This window comes from Hyla sarda, chromosome 5, assembly GCF_029499605.1.
Source record: "Hyla sarda isolate aHylSar1 chromosome 5, aHylSar1.hap1, whole genome shotgun sequence".
In the NCBI taxonomy this organism is placed as follows: domain Eukaryota; kingdom Metazoa; phylum Chordata; class Amphibia; order Anura; family Hylidae; genus Hyla; species Hyla sarda.
Genome location: NC_079193.1, coordinates 30,102,771 through 30,128,581, shown reverse-complemented (window position 1 = coordinate 30,128,581; position 25,811 = coordinate 30,102,771). Strand labels below are relative to the sequence as shown.

Genomic DNA, 25,811 nt, shown 5'->3' with positions numbered 1-25,811 from the left:
TCATGTGATTGTAAACACTGCCGTCAGCCAATCAGAGCAGGTCACGCGGGCGGCCATCTTTGAAGAGGGCAAAGTTCCTGGAAACGATGAAGGTGCCAACCTGAGAAGGAGCTGGTCTTTCTAGTTGGCGCAGTGAAGGGTCCTCAGGGCATTGTGCGCCCAGGCCGGCGAGGCATTGAGTATGTTGTAATGTTATTATGTATAAAACGTTTTATACGAATATAACGATTTATATAGGCCTGTATTTTCCAGTGTGTCACCAGCTGTTGCAAGACTACAACTCCCAGCATGCCCAGACAGCCTTCGGCTGTCTGGGCATGCTGGGAGTTGTAGTTTTGCAGCAGCTGGAGACACACTGCTTGGAAAACATTGATTTAGGTTTTTGTTTTGTTAAAAATATTATAACTTTTTGTATGAAAATTACTATGATTAAAATTGTCCTCTTCTAACCCCTAGAACACTTTTTTTTCCCGTATGCAGGGCTCATTTTTTGCGCCGTCATCTGTAGTTTTTATCAATACTGTTTTTATTTTGATGGGACTTTTTGATCGTTTATTTTTATTATTTTTTTTATTTTTTTAAAGAAGTGACCAAAAATCATCAATTCAGGGCATTGTGCGCCCAGGCCGGCGAGGCATTGAGTATGTTGTAATGTTATTATGTATCAAACGTTTTATACGAATATAACGATTTATATAGGCCTGTATTTTCCAGTGTGTCACCAGCTGTTGCAAGACTACAACTCCCAGCATGCCCAGACAGCCTTCGGCTGTCTGGGCATGCTGGGAGTTGTAGTTTTGCAGCAGCTGGAGACACACTGCTTGGAAAACATTGATTTAGGTTTTTGTTTTGTTAAAAATATTATAACTTTTTGTATGAAAATTACTATGATTAAAATTGTCCTCTTCTAACCCCTAGAACACTTTTTTCCCGTATACAGGGCTCATTTTTTGCGCCGTCATCTGTAGTTTTTATCGGTACTGTTTTTGTTTTGATGGGACTTTTTGATCGTTTATTTTTATTATTTTTTTTATTTTTTTAAAGAAGTGACCAAAAATCATCAATTCTGGATTTTCTTTTACATTTACACCATTCACCACGTGGTTCCATAAATTTCATATTTTAATAGTTCGGACATTTCTGCACATGGTGACACCACCTATGTTTTTGTTTATTTATGTTTACGTCATTTAATTTGAAAAATGGGAAAAGGAGATGATTCAAACTTTTATTAGGGGAGGGGCTCGTTCACATTTATTAACATTTTTTTTAACTTTTTTTTAATTCACATTTTATTTATTTTTTATTCGAGTCTGCATGACTCCTCTGAATACCTGGGTCTGCTGTGCTGTGCTGGGCCTCTTCATCCTCTACTTTCATGCTTTAGTCTGACAGGACAGGACTGAGCACAGAGGGGTGCTAGTCCCGCCCTCACTCACCAAGCATTCACTTCCTCCCTGAGTCTGCTGTACTGTGCTGGATCTCTTCATCCAATCACTGCAGGCTGCTCTGTAACCCCCCTCCTCTCTGTTGCAGTCTGATAGGACAGGAGTGAGCACAGAGAACTGCTAGTCCCGCCCTCACTTCCTGGACTTTGTCCCTGCCTTGTGCTTCAGCTATGACAAAGATGATGCTGCTGCCGGACATGACTATGTTAATGTTTTGTCAAGAGGTACAACATATAAAAAGTTTTTCATACTGACAGTGCCCATTTCAATACAATTTTCTGAAACCTGAATGCCCCCCTTTAAAGGAAATCTGCAACGGAAAAAAACATATCCACAGCGTTCAGACCCCCCGCGATCTCCTGCACAGGACCCCGGCATTACCATGGCTCTCCCGTGCAGGAGGTGTGTCGGCCAAAAGCATGATGTTGCGACCAACGCAACCCCTCCATGTATCTCTATGGGAGAGGCAGGGATGCAACGTTTGTGCCCCCCCCTTCTCGCCTCTCCCATAGACCTGTCTGGAGGGGGCATGTCCGTTGAGCTCAGTGAGCTTGGACGCTATGCGCATTAGCTAACGCATAGCGCGGCAATGCCAGGGCCCCCTTCGGGAGATCGCAAGGGGTCCCAGTGGTCGGACTACCCTGCGATCAGACACTTATCCCCCATCTACAGGATAAGGGGGGGGGGGGATTTTGTCTGCAGATTTCCTTTTAAAGGGGTACTCCGGTGGAGCCTTTTTTTTTTTTTTTTTAATGAACTGGTGCCAGAAAGTAAAACAAATTAGTAAATGATATTATTGAATTGGCAAGCGCTGAATCAGACACATATCGATCTAAAGCTATGTAGTAAGAACTAACCTGTAAATGCTGTAGAAGGAGGGAGAGATCCTGGTGACATTCATTAGCCTGCAATACTCAGCTGTGACAACATTATTATTACTAATTATACAGAGTTGAACTGTAGAAAGGGACTTTTCTCGCACTTTCAACCTCTGGAGCACCCTCAGGGAGAGCCCACGCAGGCATACAGCATCAAGCATTCTCCTCTATAATACCCATACGGATTCAGCAATACAGCTCTTTAACAGGAACATCACCCTCTCAGCTTACCACTCCAGCCGTTCGAACTTCCATTGCTCGCACCAGCGCGACTGGTCATTTAAAGGTAGACCACGCTATATAGACAGAGCTCAAATCTATTGACACGCATATCATTTTACATAATTAAGTCACTGTGTATTCATTTTTAGTCATCAGGAGAGCACTCCCTCACACCACTCACAGTTCCATCCATATCACCAGGATCTCTCCCTCCTTCTACAGCATTTACAGGTTAGTTCTTACTACATAGCTTTAATCGATATGTGTCTGATTCAGCGCTTGCCAATTCAATAATATTTTTTGCTATATCCACTATATATTGGTGTGCATTAACAGGGGAGCACATCTATTGGCTAAGCAGCAGTCCAGCCACTGATCACATCCAAACCCATCCAGCGCTAGTGAATTTATCAAATTTGTAAATGACTTCTATTAAAAAATTCTTAATCCTTTTTAGTACTTTTTAGCAGCTGTATTCTACAGAGGAAAATCTTTACTTATTGAATTTCTTTTTTGTCTTGTCCACAGTGCTCTCTGCTGACACCTCTGTCCGTGTCAGGAACCGTCCAGAGCAGCATAGGTTTGCTATGGGGATTTTCTCCTGCTCTGGACAGTTCCTGATACGGGCATCAGGTGTCAGCAGAGAGCACTGTGGACAAGACAAAAAAGAAATTCAAAAAATAAAGATTTTCCTCTGTAGCATACAGCTGCTAAAAAGTACTGAAAGGATTAAGATTTTTTAATAGAAGCAATTTACAAATCTGTTTGACTTTCTGGCACCAGTTCATTTAAAAAATAAATTAAAAGTTTTCCACCGGAGTACCCCTTTAAATTCGTTTTTTTGATGTTATTTTGGGGGAAAGACCTTAAACAAAAAATACAGAACATGAAAACACTGATTGTATCTGATGCTGCCAGCAATCTCTCAAAAAAGATCAGAACACTCCTTCAATGAAGTTTTTGGTTCTTTATTGTAAACGGAATATAGTAAAACACATTGTTGTTCTGTATTTGCTATAAAAAAAAAAAAACCTGATTGGAAAAATGTTCTGGTCCCTTTGGAGAGATAGGTGGCAGTATCGGGCTTCTGTGTTATGTATTAAAGGAGTACTGCAGTGTAAGACAACTTATCCCCTATCCAAAGGATAGGAGATAAGTGTCTGATTGTGAGGGGTCCGACCACTGGGACCCCCCACCATCTCCTGCGCGGCACCCCTGCTCTCCCCAGGAATGGAGCATTTCGACCCCTCCCTGCATCTCTATGGGAGAGCTGGGGATATAGCCTTCGTGTATCTCCCGCTCTCCGATAGAGATACATGGAGGGGATATGTCGACCACCGCTCCGTGCATGAAGAGAGCTGGGTGCTGAGACCCCCCGCGATCAGACACTTATCCCCTATAAGTTGTCTTACACTGCAGTTCTCCATACTGGTCTATTCACACGTACAGTTTCCTGCGCAGATTTGATGCGAGGGATTTTCTGCTGCAGATTTCAATGTAAACTGAATGATTGAACACAGCTAGAAATCCTGTGCATCAAATCTGCGCAGAATACTGTACGTGTGAATAGACCCTACATCTGTAAAGGTTCCTTTATGGTAAATCCTGGCCAACACACAATAGCAATATATTGGGACTGAGATGCCGCATGTTCTCACAGCCATGTCCACACATGGTGGTCAAAGTCTGCATGATTTTCCTAGTAATTATGGCCGGGCGGTATATACACCGGTTCATCCCGAATACCGAAATTTTTGTGTTGCACGAAAGGAATTTTTCCCCATACCGCAATACCGGTTTGGCCCCTTCCCCTTGGGAATGAATGAATTGTCAGCTGAGCGCTGCGCTGTCCCCACATCGGGGAACTAATCATATGTGACCCGCCAGCGCTGTTCTGCCCCGCCCCCCCCCCCATTATCAGCCCAGCGGGGTACTACTCACATGTCACCTGCATGCGCTGCCCTCCTCGTTCTGTTTGTCGGCACTGACACTCTATACCAGTGGTCTCCAACCTGCGGACCTCCAGATTTTGCAAAACTATAACTCCCAGCATGCCCGGACAGCCGTTGGCTGTCCGGGCATGGTGGGAGTTGTAGTTTTGCAACATCTGGAGGTCCGCAGGTTGGAGACCACTGCTCTATACTGTATGCTGTATCCCTATGCCCGGGCTGCAAAAAATAAACAAAATAAACTTTAACTCACCTCCCATTGGTCCGGTACCGGCCTCACTTGTTTCCTGGGGACGGGAATGTCGGACAGCCGTCAGCCTATCACCGGCCGCAGCTATGTTCCGCCTCGGCCGGTGATGGGCTGAGCCCACTGTCATGTAAGAAGCCGGCTTTTTACATGACAGTGCGCTCAACCTATCACCGGCCGAGGAGGAACATCGCTGCGGCCGGTGATAGGCTGACATCTCTCCGACGTTCCCGTCCCCAGTGTAAGGCCGACGTAGGTGCGTTAAAGTTTATTTTGTTTAGGGATACCACACAGTATAGAGTGCCAGCGCCGGTGGCCGCATCAAACAGCACGAGGAGGGCAGCGCTTGTGGGTGATGTGAGTATTTACCCTGATGGGGATGTGGGCTGATAATTAATATGTGGGGGGGGGGGGCTAGGAAATACCGTTATATACCGTGGAACCGCCAAAAAGTTAAATAAATACCGTGATACACAAATTTGGTCATACCGCCCAGCCCTACTAGTAATGCCAACGTTTTCCCTTCAGAATCTTGCCGTGGTTCTCCAGTGTTTGTGGCTGTGGTTTTGGTCACACATGGCAGCCACAACATGGGACTGTACTGTTAAAGCTGCAGTGCGGCCCTCGCCCGTGATCACATAAAGGTTGTGGCGTCTTTATTCATAGTAGAGATGTTACCTTTGTTACAACAACATTCCATTGCGACTTTTATAATTCTACAGGATGGATAAACTTGTGAACTGCTTCCATAAACGGCCGAACGCTGTAACCCGATTAATATGCTTCCCCTGGGCTGGAGGAGGATCACTGTTCTATGCACAATGGGGGCGCTTGTTCGACGAGACCATTGAAGGTGAGTACTGCGCATTTCTACATCGTTTAAACATTCAACACCATTACACATAAAGAATAAATGTGCATTAGAGTCACTGTGTACATACATTACATTACTTATCCTGTACTGATCCTGAGTTATATCCTGTATTATACTCCAGAGCTGTACTCACTATTCTGCTGGTGAGGTCACTGTGTACATACATTACATTACTTATCCTGTACTGATCCTGAGTTATATCCTGTATTATACTCCAGAGCTGTACTCACTATTCTGCTGGTGAGGTCACTGTGTACATACATTACATTACTTATCCTGTACTGATCCTGAGTTATATCCTGTATTATACTCCAGAGCTGTACTCACTATTCTGCTGGTGGGGTCACTGTGTATATACATTACATTACTTATCCTGTACTGATCCTGAGTTATATCCTGTATTATACCCCAGAGCTGTACTCACTATTCTGCTGGTGAGGTCACTGTGTACATACATTACATTACTTATCCTGTACTGATCCTGAGTTATATCCTGTATTATACTCCAGAGCTGTACTCACTATTCTGCTGGTTAAGTCACTGTGTACATACATACATGCGGTTTCCTGACCGGACCTAAAACCGTAGTATACTACGGTTTTAGGTCCGGTCACAAAACCGTATACGGGTCAAAAATGAGCCGACCGGAGTCACCGTTTGACTCCAGTTGGCTCATTAAAGTAACTGGATTTCAGCGCTGGTCCGGCTGGGGTTTGCCCCTCCCCCAGCCGGATCCAGCACTCGTAACGTAAAAACGAGGTGTGAATGCAGCCTTAATACAGAATGTAACAGATAAATTGCAGCTGCTGAACTTGCAGTGTGATAACAACAACAACCAGCAGATGGCGCTGTGCTTAAAAAGAAGTGTAAAGCTTCATGTGACTGGGATTATCCTTTATTTATGCTTTTCTTTTATTCTGGGGTAGGTAAATATATAGTTCTCTTTTTAATCCAGAATATTAATCTGGCACCTGGTCAGGTTACATAGATTACACTAATATCACAATTAGTTAGTTTTTATAATTAATATCAGGGGATGACATATCTGTGTAGTCGGTTCAGCTCCCTAAGAATATCAGGGGAGATTCAGCAAAATCTGTGTAGAGTAAAAGTTGACCAGTTGCCCATAGCAACCAATCAGATGGCTTCTTTTATTTATTAAAATGCCTCTAAATAATAAAAGAAGCGATCTGATTGGTTGCTATGGGCAGCTGGTCAATTTTACTCTGCACAGGTTTTGATAAATCTCCCCCATGAAGTTAGGGGCCCCCTCCCTGCCACAATAATATGTATAGCAATAGCTATCTACTCATCAGTCAGTCCCTAGATCTTGGGGTACCTGTACCAAATTTTTGGTCTTTTTTTGAAAGAAAAAAAATTGCTGAGAACAAATAACACACAAGTTAAAAAAAAAAAAATCTTCTCACACTTCAACTGTCGTTCCCCCCCCCCCAGCAGTATGTACCACATACAGGGCTCACATCTCATCCGCCACCTCCAGACTTCATAACACTCAGGGTTCACACCTCACCCCCACAGCAGTAATCACATTCAGGGCCAACATCTAATTCCCCCATCTGTAATTACATTCAGGGCTCACATTTCATCCCCCCGAGTAGTAATCACATACAGGGATTCCATGTTATCCCTCCCCAGCAGTAATCACGTTCAGGGCTCATAACTCATCCCCCAGAGCAGTAACCACCACTTTCAGGGCTTTCAGGTAATTCGGAGGGACCTCACTGTTTACCTTTTATACAGCCTGCATTATATTACATTACATATATGTGGATTATTTAAAAAAAAAAAAAAGTAAAGGTGTACTCAACTGGTGCCAGAAAGTTATACAGATGTATAATTTACTTTATAATTTATAATTTACTTCTATATAAAAATCTTAACCCTTCCAGTACTTATCAGCTGCTGTATGCTCTGGAGGAAGTTGGATAGTTCTTTCCAGTCTGACCACAGTGCTCTCTGCTGACACCTCTGTCCATGTCAGGAACTGTCAGGAGCAGGAGAGGTTTGCTATGGGGATTTGCTCCTGACATGCACAGAGGTGTCAGCAGAGAGCACTGTGGTCAGACTGGAAAGAACTACACGACTTCCTCTGTAGTATACAGCAGCTGATAAGTACTGGAAGGATTAAGATTTTTTTTAAATAGAAGTAATTTACAAATCTGCATAACTTTCTGCCACCAGTTGCTTTGAAAGAATTTTTTTTCTCCTCTGGAGTACCCCTTTAAGTACAAATTGTTGGGCCCTTTAGAGCCCGGGCACAGGATTTGAGCCCCTCAGTGAGGTCATTGTCTATGTTACTTTGTATCCACATCCAAAAATCCCAAAAAGTGTCTCCAGAAAGCATTTGTGGGGGTAGAAAAGCTGAAGACGCTTTTCATGGAGCATGCTGGTTAAAGAACAGAGCGACTCGGGCTCCAGGGCCCAACATTAGCATAGGGAACAAAGGAAAGCCTCCGACTTGTCAAATTGGGCTCCAAATTGATGTGCTGGTCACATCCCACAGTCCTCCGGCAGAGAAGAAACCCTCTGTTTCCCAGTGAAAGGCATCCGCCATGTATCCTGCTACAGACACAATGCCGGCCTCTGTAGTTGTGCCATTTGCAGCTAATGGCAACAGGTTAAGGTATCCAGTGTATTGAGATCAGGGCCTTGAGCCGGTCATAATACCTGAGACCGGCAAAGACTCCATTCACTGCTGGTACACAAGAGCTCTCCACTTCTCTAGAGACCCTGTACTACTTAATAGGCAACCATTTGACCCTAAAATCCACTCTGGCTGTTGCAAAACTACAACTCCCAGCATGCCCGGACAGCCGTTGGCTGTCCGGGCATGCTGGGAGTTGTAGTTTTGCAGGAGCTGGAGGCAACCTGGTTGGGAAACACTTCCCTGAACATAGGCTATTATTAGAGAATAAGGTAGAGAATCTTGTTGTATACCTTGTGCTTACCTGTTGTAGCTGATGTGGCAGGCATGGGATATCAGTCATATTGATTTTATTTAATCACTAAAATGATTTCGTAATAACGCCTACTCATGATTTCTCTGGCTTTGTAATGTGAGCGGAGGGGGAAGTCTCATCACTGAATTTCATAGAATTAGGCTGCTGGTGTTGGAATTCACCAAGGTGAAGCGATTAGACTCATGAGTGTGTTGGTGTCAGTTCACATCATCACCCCCAGTAGTAATCTCATTTAGGGCTCACATCTTAACCCCCTCAGCAGTAATCACATTCAGTACTCACATCTTCTCCCCCCTCGCAGTAATCGCGATCAGGGCTCATATCTCAACCCCACCCAGCAGTAATCACATTCACGGCTCACATCACATCCCTATTAGCAGTTATCACAATCACATCCAGTGCTGACATTTCATACGCCCTAGCCCTATCATATCCCCACAGTACTATTCACCTGTATGGCTCACATCTCCTCTCCCATCTGTAATCACGTTCAGGGCTCACATCTTATCCCCCAGGCAGTAATTACATTCAGGGTTCACATCTCACCCCCCCCCCCCCCAGCATTAATCACAATCAGGGATCATATCTCCCCCTCCCCCCCCTAGTAGTAATCACATTTAGCGCTCACGTCTCATCTCTCTATTGACATTCAGGGCTCACATCTTATCACCCCAGCAGTCATTACATTCAGGGCTCACATCTCATCCCCCATCTGTAATCACATTCAGCGCTCACATCTCATCCCCCCCAAAGCAGTAATCACATTAAGGCCTGACATCCCATCCCGCCAGGAGTATAAGCACATTCAGGGCTCACATCTCATCCCCCGCTGTAATCACATTCAGGGCTCACATATCATCCCCAGTAGTAATCACAATCACATCCAGTGCTCACATTTCATACTCCCAGTAGTAATCACGGTTAGGACTCACATCTCATCCCCCATCTGTAAATATATTCAGAGCTTACTTACTTCCCTGCAGCAGTAATCACATCCAGAGCTAACATCTTATCCCCCCAGCAGTAAGCACATCTAGAGCTCATATATCATTCCTCCCAGCAGTAATCACATCCAGAGTTCACATCTCATCCCCCCCAGCAATAATCACATCCAGAACTAACATCTTATCCCCCCCCCCCCAGCAGTAATCACATCACATTCAGAGTTCACATCTCACCCCCCCAGCAATAATCACATCCAGAGCTAACATCTTATCCCCCCCCCCCAGCAGTAATCACATCCATAGTTCACATCTTATACCCCTAGCAATATTCACATCCAGAGCTCACATTTCATCCCCCCAGCAGTAATCACATTCAGGGCTCACATTAAAGTGAATAGGATTCCATTAAAGAGAATTGCATTTACCCAACACGATCACTACACCGTATACAGAGCTGTCTGCTTCTGGCTCTTCATAATATGTAAACCTCAGAAGAAGCAATAGATCTGCTGTCAGTGACCCCTGTAGTAGCAAGAATGTTGCCTCAAAGGTATTGTGTCATCTAAACTTCCTCTGTTAGGTCATGGATGTGTCAGAGTCTGGTTCACCGATTGGAGCCTTTTTTCTATGAGCCAGAGCAGGAAGCAAGTAGCATTAATAGCAGTCTGTGTATTAAATTTAAATAACTCTTAGGGGGGAGTATTTTTTCTTGTGGAGACCACAGTGGGCAAAGGGAGTTTTATAGAGCAGGTAATGCTCTCTGGGATAAACATTATGGAAATAAGCTTTTCTCTCTTGTGCCATCTATTGAACACAGCCTATACAACAACTGTATGTATCAAGTTCTCCCCCTTTATCCCACGACCCAAAAACAGATAGGAATTTGGTGTCTATAAATGTAACCCTGCTTCGTCTGATATCGAGACGTTAGATCAGGCATAGGCAACCTTCGGCACTGCTGATGTTTTGGACTACATTTCCCATGATGATTTTGCAGCATTTTGGCTGTAAGAGCATCATGAGAGATGTAGTCCAAAACATCTGCAGTGCTGAAGGTTGCCTATGCCTGCGTTAGATTGTAGACTGTGAATATCTATTCAGCTCTTGTAGACCAGCATATACTTTCAATATGCAGAAAAATGTTATTGGCATCTTTGTAACCGTGCCCCCTAAATGACATGAAATAGTACCCCCCTCCCCAAGGCTTATCTACTGTAAGAAAAAAGAGAGAATTACTGGTAGAACATTCTGTAGAGTACACACCACACACAGGACTCACATCTCACCCCCCACCTTCATATATAATTTCCTTCAGGGCTCACATCTCGTTCCCCCCTGAGTAGTAATCACATGCAGGGATTCCATTTTATCCCTCCCCAGCAGTAATCACATTCTTAGCTTACAATGTATCCCTTCCCAGCAGTAATCACATTCTGGGTTCACAGTTTATCCCTCCCCAGCAGTAATCACATTCTGGACTCACAGTTTATCCCTCCCCAGCAGTAATCACATTTTGGGCTCACAGTTTATCCCTCCCCAGCAGTAATCACATTCTAGGCTCACATTAAAGTGAATAGGATTCCATTAAAGAGAATTGCATTTACCCAACACGATCACTACACCGTATACAGAGCTGTCTGCTTCTGGCTCTTCATAATATGTAAACCTCAGAAGAAGCAATAGATCTGCTGTCAGTGACCCCTGTAGTAGCAAGAATGTTGCCTCAAAGGTATTGTGTCATCTAAACTTCCTCTGTTAGGTCATGGATGTGTCAGAGTCTGGTTCACCGATTGGAGCCTTTTTTCTATGAGCCAGAGCAGGAAGCAAGTAGCATTAATAGCAGTCTGTGTATTAAATTTAAATAACTCTTAGGGGGGAGTATTTTTTCTTGTGGAGACCACAGTGGGCAAAGGGAGTTTTATAGAGCAGGTAATGCTCTCTGGGATAAACATTATGGAAATAAGCTTTTCTCTCTTGTGCCATCTATTGAACACAGCCTATACAACAACTGTATGTATCAAGTTCTCCCCCTTTATCCCACGACCCAAAAACAGATAGGAATTTGGTGTCTATAAATGTAACCCTGCTTCGTCTGATATCGAGACGTTAGATCAGGCATAGGCAACCTTCGGCACTGCTGATGTTTTGGACTACATTTCCCATGATGATTTTGCAGCATTTTGGCTGTAAGAGCATCATGAGAGATGTAGTCCAAAACATCTGCAGTGCTGAAGGTTGCCTATGCCTGCGTTAGATTGTAGACTGTGAATATCTATTCAGCTCTTGTAGACCAGCATATACTTTCAATATGCAGAAAAATGTTATTGGCATCTTTGTAACCGTGCCCCCTAAATGACATGAAATAGTACCCCCCCTCCCCAAGGCTTATCTACTGTAAGAAAAAAGAGAGAATTACTGGTAGAACATTCTGTAGAGTACACACCACACACAGGACTCACATCTCACCCCCCACCTTCATATATAATTTCCTTCAGGGCTCACATCTCGTTCCCCCCTGAGTAGTAATCACATGCAGGGATTCCATTTTATCCCTCCCCAGCAGTAATCACATTCTTAGCTCACAATGTATCCCTTCCCAGCAGTAATCACATTCTGGGTTCACAGTTTATCCCTCCCCAGCAGTAATCACATTCTGGACTCACAGTTTATCCCTCCCCAGCAGTAATCACATTTTGGGCTCACAGTTTATCCCTCCCCAGCAGTAATCACATTCTAGGCTCACAGTTTATCCCTCCCCAGCAGTGATCACATTCTAGGCTCACAGTTTATCCCTCCCCAGCAGTAATCACATTCTGGGCTCACAATTTATTCCTCCCCATCAGTAATCACATTCTGGGCTTACAGTTTATCCCTCCCCAGCAGTAATCACATTCTGGGCTTACAATTTATCCCCCAACCCCCCCCCCCCCCCCCCAGCAGTAACCACCACATTCAGGACATTTTTATTGGCATCTTTTTAACCCCTTTAATGACATGAAATAGTACACCCCAAGGCTTATTTTCTGTAAGAGAAAAGAGAAAATTACTGGTAGAACATTCTAGAGAAGAACAATCTGGCTCTCCTCGTTTTTCCAGTCTGCTCCATCAGGCTCCCAGGAAGAGAGTCGCGTACTTCGGAGACAATGCCTCAAAGCATGGACCAAATAGTGGATGAAATTACCTCCGTATTGTTATCGCACCTGCAGAATAAAAGCTTTGCCTTTTTTGGCCACAGGTAAATATTTCTTAACTTTCTTAGGCTCGGATAACCTATGTCCGGCATACGTGACCCCAGGCTAAATTTTGACACAACCACCACAACTATCAGTTGTGTAGCATCCGGCGTCCATTGTTTTTTGAACGCCAGACAGGTGCTGGTCCGGCGTTGTACAACCATCCGGCGTCCAAACTGAGAAACCAGATGAATGTGAACTGCCCCATTCAAATGAAAGGGATCAGTTCAAGCATCAGTCTCCCTCTCTATCAGTTTCCCTTTCGGCATATTTTCAACAGCGCCGAAAGGGAAACTGATACTAGAACCGATCCCATTCATTTCAATGGAACAGTTCACATTCATCGGGCGTCTCAGTTTGGACGCCGGATGGTTGGACATGCCGGACAATTGATCCTTGGTCAGGGTCTATTGATTACTAGAGTTGGGGATCCCCATTCTCTATACCAGTGGTCTCGAAACTATGGACCTCCAGATGTTGCAAAACTACAACTCCCAGCATGCCCGGACAGCCGTTGGCTGTCCAGGCATGCTGGGAGTTGTAGTTTTGCAACAGCTGGAAGTCCCCAGTTTGGAGACCACTGCTCCATACATCAGATATCCTAAGATGGAGAAGGCTGTATGTAGCAATGGCTGAACATGCACTCAGACCACTTTCTGGCTGATACCTCCCATAGATTTGTATTGAGAGAGTCATTCATGTTCACAGCCATGGATCCATCCAGCGCCTCTCCACCATAACCCTACACAGGAGGAATTCTGGTCCACCATCCTAGTGATCGGACCCCTGTCAATCTAACAATTCTGGAGAAAAACAACTTATAATGCCCTCATGGTTGACATTAAATGGGCACTATCATTAAAACTGATTTTTGCTATTTAACTCCTTATGGTAAGTAAAAAATCTTTCTAATGTACTTTGTTTAAAAAAAAATATTACATTTTTTATGTTTTATTTGTGTTTAAAAAAGCTGCCACTTGGTGTCTCCCTACTTCTCCAGCACCCATTCAGCTGCTGTATGCTCCAGAGGAAGTTGTATATTTTTTTTTCCAGTCTGACCACAGTGCTCTCTGCTGACAACTCTGTCCATGTCAGGAAATTCCCATAGCAAACCTCTCCTACTCTGGACAGTTCCTGACATGGACAGAGGTGTCAGCAGAGAGCACTGTGGTCAGATTGGAAAGAACTACACAACTTCCTCTGAAGCATACAGCAGCTGATAAGTACTGGAAGGGTTAAGTTTTTCATATAGAAGTTATTTACAGATCTGAAAACTTTCTGGCACAAGTTGATTTGAAACAGAACGAACAGACAGTAAAGCCACATTGTGCTGTTGTCTATAGCAGAAGTCCCCAATTGCAGCTGGGAGGATTTAGTGTTCAGTCCCTCCATTGTTGGCAGCTGTCGGTTGTAAATTACCTTTACCATTTTCCCTAAAAATCATAACATCTTATATTTGTTTCCTTTCCTCACAGTTTCGGGGCGTTCACCAGCTTTGCTACTGCAGTGAGACTGAAAGAAAAATATGGTCTGGAGCCCGTACATCTGTTTGTGTCTGGAGCATCTGCCCCTCATGTGAGTCTTGCGGACACTATGTTCACATGGGGTAGATTTGTTTAAAAAATGACTTCACGCCACGCCCCCTCCATTCATGTCTACTGCGTCACGCCCCCTCCCATAGACATGAATGGAGGGGCGTGACGTCACTAGGGGCGTGGCACAGAATGCCGGGGGCTGCACCGAGATCGCGGGGGTCCCCAGCGGCAGGACCCCTGCGATCATACATCTTATCCCCTGTCCTTTGGATAGGAAATAAGATGTATAAAGCCGGAATACCCCTTTAACCTACTACTACTGACTAAGACTGGGAAAGGGGCAGCATGACCCAAAATTGTCCTTCCTCCTTGTAGATATATAATTTAATGGAGAAAACAGTCCAGTATCTGATGTCCACCTAATCTTATCTTTTGACATGTCCTATGTAGTTCTGGTAGGGGGGGGGGGGGAGTACTGGTCCTCATCAAAGAGACAGCTGGTAGATGAAGTCTTACAAGCCATGCTCCATGGGGAAAAAAAGCTAATTAGCTGTCTTTCTGTTGCCACCTTTAAGTAGCTACTGTAAGTCACCCATCAAAAGGGTATTTAAGCCCAAAAAGACTCTTCCTCTCTCCACACTATAGTGGGGATTAGTGTCTGATCGTACGGGGTCTGACTTCTGTGACCCAACACGATCTCTAGGACAAAGCCCAAACTCTCCATTTAATATCTATAGGAGCACCGGAGATGCCCAAGTACTCTGTACTCTGGTATCTCCAGCACTCATATAGCCATGAATCCATCCATTCACTGCTCCATTCAGTAAGATAGGCTGTTCCTGGGTACCAAGTCTCTAAGTTCCAGTTCCAGGGTGTTCAATAGACCCTGCGCAAAGGGGCACTGCCAAAATACGTGCATAGATGTTTCCTCCACATAGGGCCACCTGGGGCAATAGCTGGTTCTGCTCAGGCTACGGGCATGCATGAATGCCCTCAGAGACAGTCCTCCCTTAATGGCCATCCCTGACAAGTCCTTGTGTCCATTGGTAAGCCTTGCAGAAGCCACATTGTCCCAAACAGTCTCTGCAGTGCCCTGAGGGAACCTTGGAATAAGCTCCAGCAAGTCCTTAGCTTTGATGAGCTTGTAAACAGTCTTAGGCTTCCACAGGTCGGGCTTGAGTCCATCCAGTTGATGTTCCCTTATGAACCTGACGACATCCCCGTAGAACCAAGGAGTGTGCCAGTTGTAAGGGATGGATGCTATATGGCTGGCCAAGAACCGCTTTATCTTTAACAGGGAGGACATGTCTGTCCAGGACTGCCGCAGGCTGATCCACAGCCTGCTTAGAGACTATTCCATCTTGAACCGGCCGGACGTCGATGAAGAAGAGGACTAACGCCCCTCTAATTCCCCACCTCCCCACGTGTTTGCTGAGTAGTTTGGCCCTGTGATCCGCCCCTCCCCTATCACAGATTGTAATGTATTGTTTTTCGACTTTGTTTCTTCGATAATGAGTGATGGAGCGGAATGTCAGTGCAGCATGTGGTATAGTGTATAGGTTAGGTAACCTGTGCTGTATATTGTACTGTCATGCTATGCGTGATTGTAATTTATTGTATGATTTGTAATGATGACTGAATGGTTACTCAAGCTCTACTGCTCCATTCAGTGTGAAGAGTCAGAAGCCTATTCTAGACATTGTGTGGAGAGGGGATACATTTTTGGAGGCTAGAATACCCCTTTAACCCCTTCCCGCTATAGGATGCATGCATACGTCCCAGCACCTGACACGTTCGCATGCTGGGATGTATGCATACGTCCTAGCAATGCGGCAGTGCAGGAGATCGGTGGCGGAACCCAGCTGTCAATCACAGCCGAGACCAGGGATTCGGTCCCGGCAGCATTAACTCCATAGATGCCGTGATCAGTCCTGATCACGGCATCTATGGTGTTGACAGGGGAGCGTGTTCACCAACGTCGTAGCCGCGATACCATCGTGGGTTGCTGTTAGTTGCTATGGCAGCAGGAGGTCAGATGATGACCTCCTGTATGCCTGCTACGGAAGCCTGTGAGAACCAGCCACAGGCTGGATCTCACAGGCTGTAGTATCTGCAGCAGATCAGGTTATATTATGCTGCAGTACAAATGTATTGCAGCATAGTATAACCTGTAAAAAGTGAAAAATAAAATAATAAAAGATTGTTCAATACATGTATGAAGTGTAAAAAAATAAATAAAAAAAATGCCCCTTTCCCAATAAAACCCTGTATCAAAAAAGATCAGAAACACAAATCATATCGATAATAGGTCTGTAATGACGTGTACTATAAAACTATAATGTCAATTATTCCACATGGTGAACGCTGTAAAAAAAAAAAAAGCGCGAACTTTGCCAATTTTGGTACAAATAACGGAATAAAAAAGATCAAAAGGTAGCACGTATCACAAAAATGATACCAATAAAAAGTACAGCTCATCCCGCAAAAAATAAGCCCTCACTCAATGGCGTCAGACGAAAAATGAAAAAGTTACGTCTGTTGAAAAATGGATGGCAGAAAAAGGAAAAAGAACATAGAAAGCCGTAAAAAAAGGGGTAGAGTTGAACAAACTTACAGTAAATTGGCTCATAGCGAACCTCAAATGCACGGCTGTTGATTACTTTAGTCTGCGTACATTAGTTCAGCTTTCTAAGGGCTCCAGTTGCCTGGAAAAGGTGGATACAGACCTATGAGACCTAAGACTGTCATCCCGGACTTTTCCAGGCAACCAGAGTCCTTGGAAAGCTGAACTAATCTACGCAGACTAAAGTAATCAACAGCTGAGCTGCAAGGTTCGCCACCAGCCAATTTACTGTAAGTTTGCTCAACTCTAAAAATGGGTATCTCCATAATCGTACTGACCCACAGAATAAATATAACATCACTTTTACCGCACAGTGTACACCATAAAAAAAAAAAAATAAAAAAAACACCAGAAATTTTCCAGTTTTTCACAATATTTCCAGTCAACAAAAATGCAAGTACAATATGTCACGAAAAAAAACAATCTCAGAATTGCTTCGCTCAGAAAAAGCGTTCTAAAGTTATTACCATTTAAAGAGACCCAGTCAAATTTTTTTAAAAAGAGCCTGGTCATTAAGGTAAAAAATGGGTCCGTCCTTAAAGGGGTACTCCGGTGGAAAACTTAAACTTTTTTTTTAAATGAACTGGTGCCAGAAAGTTAAACAGATTTGTAAATTACTTCTATTAAAAAATCTTAATCCTTTTAGTACTTTTTAGCAGCTGTATGCTACAGAGGAAATCCTTTGCTTTTTGAATTTCTTTTTTCTCTTGTCCACAGTGCTCTCTACTGACACCTCTGTCCATGTCAGGAACTGTCCAGAGTAGCATATGTTTGCTATGGGGATTTTCTCCTGCTCTGGACAGGGAATCAGGTGTCAGCAGAGAGCACTGTGGACAAGACAAAAAAGAAATTCAAAAAATAAAGATTTTCCTCTGTAGCAAACAACTGCTAAAAAGTACTGAAAGGATAAAGATTTTTTAATAGAAGTAATTTACTAATCTGTTTAACTTTCTGACACCAGTTCATTTAAAAACGGAGTACCCCTTTAAGGGGTTAAAGAGCAGTGATATATGACTAGGGATCTAGGGGCCTGATCATGTGAACACGCCCTATATCATCTTCGGTAACCGATCCTATGACTTTTTTTCTTTGTTTTTACAAGAGATGACTCAAATTGTATCTTTAAAAATATCATATATAGCACGGTAATCTGGAGACATCAGCAGTATTACCCATAGTTCACTCTCCTGCCATTCATTTAATTAAAGCGTACAAGAAAAACGTAAGCTATAGGAAACCTGAGCAGATGACCACAATAAGGCTATGTTCACATGGGGTAATGTTCCGCACAGAGAATCTCCGTGCAGACATTCCCCTGAAGGCGGAGCGCTGGCATAACATGCCGCCGCTAGGACCGCTCGGTAATGTACTGTCTCATAGACGGCAATGCATTCCGTACAGAGTCTGCAGAAAGAATAGACATGTCTACTTTTTCTGCCAACACCAGAATTAGAATTTCTGCTTTAGATGTTTCCGGCGTGGAAATTCTGCTGTGTGAACAGCGCAGCAGAATCCCAGTGAAATACTGCAGTGTGAACATGGCCTAACAGGCTGGTGTGATACTACGTCGGGGTGTTTTATTTGAGGGTGGAGAGCTTTCAATACAGAAACTAAAATCCTCTTTTTGCACTTTGTAGACAAGATCCCGTTCCCCATCTGTAAAAAGATCAGAGCTGAGCGATGAAGAATTTCTGAAGTGGATGTCAGCAACAGGGGGAACTCCAGCTGGAATTCTGGAGAACCCGGATGCCTTAAAGCTCTTCCTCCCACCCCTGAAATCTGATCTAAGAATAGTTGAGAACACTGTGTAAGTTTAAATAGTATCTTTTTGTATACAGCTCCTATTTTGACAAGTGTCTCCATGGTTACAGACTACAAGCAAAGTCTGTGTGTAGTCGGATCCTACAGTCTTGTCACTCTCCGTGCACGAGTCGGTGTCCAGTTGGCCTATGTACTTACAGAATACATGTAGAGAGGACTAAATCTTAAAGGAGTACTCCGCCCCTAGACATCTTATCCCCTATCCAAAGGATAGGGGATAAGATGTCTGATCGCGGGGGTCCCGCCGCTGGGGACCCCCACTATCTTGGTTGCGGCACCCCAGACACGAACTGTGAACTTCGCTTCATGACGGACGACTGGCGATGCGGGGCGGAGGCTTGTGACGTCACGGTCACGTCCCCTCAATGTAAGTCTATGGGAGGGGGCGTGACGTCCGTCACGCCCCCTACCATAGACTTACATTGAGGGGGCGTGACCGTGACTTCACGATCGGGGCGTGGCTGTGGCATCACGAGCCTCCGGTGCTGCTCCCGACGCTCTAATCGAACGCTGAGTGCAGCAGGGAGATCGCGGGGGTCCCGCCACAGGGGATAAGATGTCTAGGGGGGAATTACCCCTTTAAATCCCATACTTGCACCATGCCTGAAATTATCTAAGCTTACTGATGCGCCATTACATGGACTTCCTCATGTGTTTGTATTAGTCAGAGATGGTCATGGCAAAATTATTACTTCCGCTAACATTATTGAATACATTCTCAGCCACTTACTAGTTCTTGGAAAGTATAACACGCCTTATGCAGATCCAGGTAAGTAGGGAATTTTTTGTGCAATTCTTCCTGGGAAGTATGCAAATTAGCTCTCCTCAAGAAAAAAAAGAGAACTGTCTCTCCAGTGCCACCTATAGGACGCTACCCTGTAATGAAAGCATGACAAATCCAACATCTCAGACACTGACTGGAAATGTATCTCTTATCAGATATGATAAGCCAGCATCCCCTCCCCTGTCATGTGGGCTGACATGCTTCGATGGGACAGAAGACATTCCGCATGACTTGGCTGGTAAGTGTTCATACCTGGTTGACTACTGTATAAGGCTACAGTCATGGCCGTAAATGTTGGCACCCCTGAAATTTTTCAAGAAAATGAAGTAATTCTCACAAAAAAGGATTGCAGTAACACATGTTTTGCTATACACATGTTTACTCCCTTTGTTTATTGGAACTAAACCAAAAAAAGGAAGGAAAAAAAGCAAATTGGACATAATGTCACCAAACTCCAAAAATGGTCTGGACAAAATTATTGGCACCCTTTCAAAATTGTGGATAAATAAGATTGTTTCAAGCATATTCACTTAGTCTTTGCATTGTGCATGGACAACAGAAAGAGGAGAAGAGAACTGTCTGAGGACTTGAGAACCAAAATTGTGGAAAAATATCAACAACCTCAAGGTTACAAGTCCATCTCCAGAGATCTAGATTTGCCTTTGTCCACAGTGCGCAACATTATCAAGAAGTTTGCAACCCATGGCACTGTCGCTAATCTCCCTGGGCATGGACGGAAGAGAAAAATCGTTGAAAGGTGTAAACGCAGGATAGTCCAGATGGTGGATAAGCAGCCCCAAACAAGTTCCAAAGATATTCAAGTTGTCCTGCAGGCTCAGGGAGCATCATTGTCAGCACAAACTATCCGTCAACATTTAAATGAAATGAAACGCTATGGCAGGAGACCCAGGAGGACCCCACTTCTGACACAGAGACATAAAAAAGCAAGACTTTGGATTTTGGGTCGCACTGTACAGCCCAGTGTCAGAAATCTGGGTTTGCCGAGATTTTGGGTCCTCCAGGACAATGACCCCAAACATAGGTCAAAAAGCCCCAGAAATGGATGGCAACAAAGCGCTGGAGAGTTCTGAAGTGTCCAGCAATGAGTCCAGATCTAAATCCCATTGAACACCTGTGGAGAGATCTTAAAATTGCTGTTGGGAAAAGGCGCCTTCCAATAAGAGAGACCTGGAGCAGTTTGCAAAGGAAGAGTGGTCCAACATTCCGGCTGAGAGGTGTAAGAAGCTTATTGATGGTTATAGGAAGTGACTGATTTCAGTTATTTTTTTCCAACGGTTGTGCAACCAAATATTAAGTTAAGGGTGCCAATAATTTTGTCCAGATCATTTTTGGAGTTTGGTGACATTATGTCCAATTTGCTTTTTTTCCTCCCTTTTTTTGTTTAGTTCCAATACACACAAAGGGAATAAACATGTGTATAGCAAAACACGTGTTACTGCAATCCTTTTCTGTGAGAAATACTTCATTTTCTGAAAAATTTCAGAGGTGCCAACATTTACGGCCATGACTGTATTCCCACCTTTGCAACAATTCCAAAAATCTTGTACCGTTTTGTGCATACGGCTTCTGTGCAGACCTATGTGTCTCCACGCTTGCAGACTTTAAAAGGGTAGTCTGGTATAAGAAAATTGTATTTAAATAAAGTAATATGACTCCAAAGATATATAACTTACTAAAATAGTGTTGTCACAAATTGTACTGGCATCACCATGCTTTTGCATGGTTCACCCCTGACATGAAGTTGTGTAGTCCTCTCATTGACAGTGTGGTGTTGCCTCCAGCTCCCGGCTCCTCGCGTTTCTCCTGAGAGCATGCATTATCCTCTGCTGTCTCAGGAGGCGTGACTGGATCTTGTCTCTGAGCTGTAACCTGGCCCCAAGTTATGTTATCACCTCCGACCAGCCCCCACAGCCTACATCACGCTCTCCCTGTCATATACATATATATATCTTTATTAGGACATTGAGGGAGGAATGGCATGTGTTTATAACATGCTGCCTTGTGCTGAGCAATGCAACAGACAGAGGAGCACACGGTTAATGAATACAGCAGGTGCTACATCCTGCAATGATTGCGTGATGCTGTGAAATGAGATGTTCTGCAACAGCTCTGGGTAGGGAACTGGAAGAAGTGCTGTTGGAGAGGAGTAGGCAGGGTGGGAGGGAAGAGTTGTGGGGCAGCAATGCATTCTGGGAATTGTAGTGCTTAGTAACTGATCAACCAGGAAGTAGTGTTTCTGACATGGTAGGGGAGAAGATTACAGATGCACAAAACAAATGGACTTAAAGGGGTACTCCGCTGCTCAGCATTTGGAACAAAATGTTCCGAGCGCTTAGAGCCGGCGCCGGGAGCTCGTGACATCATAGCCCCGCCCCCTCAATGCAAGTCTATGGGAGGGGGCGTGACAGCCGTCACGCCCCCTCCCATAGACTTGCATTGAGGGGCGGGGAGTGAGGTCATGCAGGGTCGGGGCTATGATGTCACAAGCTCCCGGTGCTGAGCAGCGGAGTACCCCTTTTAAGTTCTATTTTTCTATTCCTGGAAACTATAGTCTTTGTCAAAATAATGGTTTGGCTGAAAGCAGATGTAAAAGATGAATAGTCTTTTTGATGAAAACAGCACCATTTCTTGTCCATGGCAATGTTTGGTATTGCAGTCCAGCCTAATTCAAGTAAATACCTGCAGTAATTGGCATAGCCATAAATAGAGGTGATGCTGTATTTAGAAGAAGAAGAAAAAACACAAAACAGGCCTTTTTTTTATCTCAATCGTGTAATTTATAGATTTGAGTCCAGAATCTCCCAATACAAAGCTGTGATCGACTTATAAGATTATTTGTTCCTTGTGTTCACAGCCTGGAAGGAGCTCACGAGCGGAGACTTCAGCACTCACATGCTGCCAGGGGGACATTTCTACCTGAAGGACCCAAAAAACGAGAAATCACTAGTTACCTATGTGGCGAAATATTTAGAAGCAGCAGAAACTGATTATTTTTAAGGTTTATCCTCTGTAGAGACCTACTGGTTTTTCTTCTTATTTTTTTTTTACAGTTTAATGGTAGGGTCACACGTAGCATCCGCAGCAGGTTTCCCACAGCTGAAATTCAGCTTGCAGAATACATGTGACCCTACCCAAAAGGAAAAATCCAGGGGCAACGATCGTCTGATCTGTCATAGATCAGTTATGTCTGATCTGGACCCCCCATAAACTTCCAGAAATAAGGGGCTCTACAGAGGGCTTAAATGGGCAAGGTCAGATATATCTTTGCAAAACATTAACCTTTCTAATATATTTCATTAAAAAAATGTAATTTCTTTTTTTAATAGAAATCATGGCTTATAAAATCATGACTTTTTCCTAGCTGAAGCACAGGCATGGACAAAATCCAGTAAGTGAGGGTGGGCTAGCACTCCTCTGTGCCCTCTCCTGTCTGATAGCACTCCTCTGTGCTCTCTCCTGTCTGATAGGACTCCTCTGTACTCTCTCCTGTCTGGTAGCGCTCCTCTGTGCTCTCTCCTGTCTGGTAGCACTCCTCTGTGCTCTCTCCTGTCTGACAGGACTCCTCTGTGCTCACTCCTGTCTGATAGGACTCCTCTGTGCTCTCTCCTGTCTGATAGGACTCCTCTATGCTCTCTCCTGTCTGATAGTGCTCCCCTGTGCTCTCCTGTCTGATAGCACTCCTCTGTGCTCTCTCCTGTCTGATAGCACTCCTCTGTGCTCTCTCCTGTCTGATAGCACTCCTCTGTGCTTTCTCCTGTCTGATAGCACTCCTCTGTACTCTCTCCTGTCTGATAGGACTCCTCTGTGCTCTCTCCTGTCTGATAGCGCTCCCCTGTGCTCTCTCCTGTCTGATAGCACTACTCTGTGCTCTCTCCTGTCTTGTAGCAGTCCTCTGCGCTCTCTCCTGTCTGGTAGCACTCCTCTGTGCTCTCTCCTGTCTGATAGCACTCCTCTGTGCTCTCTCCTGTCTGATAGGACTCCTCTGTGCTCTCTCCTGTCTGGTAGCACTTCTCTGTGCTCTCTCCTGTCTGGTAGCACTCCTCTGCGCTCTCTCCTGTCTGGTAGCACTCCTCTGCGCTCTCTCCTGTCTGATAGGACTCCTCTGTGCTCTCTCCTGTCTGATAGGACTCCTCTGTGCTCTCTCCTGTCTGGTAGCACTTCTCTGTGCTCTCTCCTGTCTGGTAGCACTCCTCTGTGCTCTCTCCTGTCTGGTAGCACTTCTCTGTGCTCTCTCCTGTCTGGTAGCACTCCTCTGTGCTTTCTCCTGTCTGATAGGACTCTTCTGTGCTCTCTCCTGTCTGGTAGCACTCCTCTGTGCTCTCTTATGTCTGATAGGACTCCTCTGTGCTCTCTCCTGTCCTATTAGACAGTGCTAGCCCACCCTCACTTACTGGACTTTGTCCATCAGCTTGGAAAATGCCATGATTTCTATAAGAAATAAATACTATTTTCTTATGAAATATATTAGAACACCATGAAGTATATTAGAAGATGTACACCACACAAAGTTTCTGAATCTCACAGTGCTCATTTAAAACGGGCTCAAAGGAGTTTTCTGTTTCCACCCTTAAAGGGTGGAAAACAGAAGGGTGGTGTTTTTTTTTAGAGTTTTGTTTTAAATTCAGTATCTAAATGGTTAAACGGAGGCAATTGCTCCCTGCAGCTCATAGCTGTGCAATAGGAGCCAAAGCTTCCTGCTCCTCCTCCATAGCAACAGTCTCTGGCGTGAAACCCCGTGTAACGCAATTGTATGGCACTGGGTTTTTGTGCTGGAGGGCAAGTGTGGCTTTTATTTTTTCCTACAACAGAGAAATTTTCCCCAAAAGGGTCCAGAAAAATCCTTCAAACCCCTTTGGCGCTGCCCAGATGGTGATGACTAGAAGTGTCATGAATGGACTTGGCTTTTGCTTCAGAATATTGCAGGATATTTATTAAGACTGGTGTTTCTTATGCCAGGCTAATGTGCTCAATGTATTAAGTCTAGGCACGGCTCTTAAATTTAACACATTTTGTGTCTTAAAGCCAGAACATTAATCTAATCCTGCTATTTGCTCCATTTTCTAGCTTTAAAAACTTAATACCTTGTACAGATGGAGATCATTGCCTCTAAACCCAGCCCACTCTTCATTAGGGTATAAAATAAGCAAATATTTCAAGGGGTACTCCAGTGGAAAATAAGGGTTTTCAAATCAACTGGTACCAGAAAGTTACAGACTTGTAAATTACTTCTATATAAAAACCTTAACCCCTCCAGTACTTAGCTGCTATATGCTCCAGAGGAAGTTGTGTAGTTCTTACCAGTCTGACCAGTGCTCTCTGCTGCCACCTCTGTCCGTTTCAGGAACTGTCCAGAGCCAGAGCAAATCCCCATAGAAAACCACAGTTCCTGACACAGAAAGAGGTGGCAGTAAAAAGCACTGTGGTCACACTGGAAAGAACTACACAACTTCCTTAAAGGGGTATTCCAGGAAAAAATGTTTTTATATATATCAACTGGCTCCAGAAAGTTAAACAGATTTGTAAATTACTTCTATTAAAAAATCTTAATCCTTTCAGTTCTTATGAGCTTCTGAAGTTAAGGTTGTTCTTTTCTGTCTAAGTAATCTCTGATGACACGTGTCTCGGGAAACGCCCAGTTTAGAAGAGGTTTGTTATGGGGATTTGCTTCTAAACTGGGTGGTTCCTGAGACACGTGTCATCAGAGAGCACTTACACAGAAAAGAACAACCTTAACTTCAGAAGCTCATAAGTACTGAAAGGATTAAGATTTTTTAATAGAAGTAATTTACAAATCTGTTTAACTGTCTGGAGCCAGTTGATATATAAAAAAAAGTTTTTCCCTGGATAACCCCTTTAAGTCCTCTCTACAGCCTCCTTCATTCTGGAAATTGGTGGAATCTGAGATCACAGGCACCATGTATCCTTCTACATGTACTCCTCACATTTCACAAGAAATATCTACGTTTGCCCTTCACAAAATTACGTTAAAAATCTTTCTAGAATGCTGCACAGAACACACTGGTTGCTTTGTACAACTCTTTATTCCATCCAATCAGTGCTCAGCCTTTTTTGTGTAAGTCTAAATTTGTGTAAGACAGTATTTGTTTCCTCCCATTAATTTTAAACCTGTTGAAAGCAAAATTATGTGCATATATATTTTACATAAAAAAAAAATCCTGATTGTATGTTGGATGTGTGTATAAAAGATTCCTGAAAAAATTACATTTAAAAAAAAATGTTTATATGGTCTT

At 44.0% G+C, this 25,811-nt stretch overlaps 1 protein-coding gene across 3 annotated transcripts; it reads left to right on the top strand.

The window, feature by feature from the left end:
- The first annotated feature begins 38 nt into the window (after nt 1–38).
- On the top strand, nt 39–24,358 carry OLAH (oleoyl-ACP hydrolase). Of its 3 annotated transcripts, none has more exons than XM_056519106.1 (7): nt 39–179; nt 5,467–5,597; nt 12,640–12,778; nt 14,252–14,351; nt 18,572–18,741; nt 19,695–19,777; nt 22,415–24,358. In XM_056519106.1, the coding sequence occupies exons 2-7, from the start codon at nt 5,468–5,470 to the stop codon at nt 22,555–22,557; spliced, it is 765 nt and encodes a 254-aa protein (XP_056375081.1). In that variant the 5' UTR covers nt 39–179; nt 5,467; the 3' UTR covers nt 22,558–24,358. The 3 variants fall into 3 exon arrangements, with proteins under 3 accessions (XP_056375081.1, XP_056375082.1, XP_056375083.1); XM_056519107.1 differs by lacking the exon at nt 39–179 and adding an exon at nt 612–641; XM_056519108.1 differs by lacking the exon at nt 39–179 and adding an exon at nt 1,562–1,672.
- Nucleotides 24,359–25,811: the final 1,453 nt, after the last annotated feature.

Coding starts and splice junctions, on each gene's coding strand:
- OLAH (XM_056519106.1), top strand. CDS start 5,468: ATGGATAAACTTGTGAACTGCTTCCATAAACGGCCGAACGCTGTAACC. Junction 14,352..18,571: donor CTGGAGCATCTGCCCCTCAT/GTGAGTCTTGCG, acceptor TGCACTTTGTAG/ACAAGATCCCGTTCCCCATC. Junction 19,778..22,414: donor CATTCCGCATGACTTGGCTG/GTAAGTGTTCAT, acceptor TTGTGTTCACAG/CCTGGAAGGAGCTCACGAGC.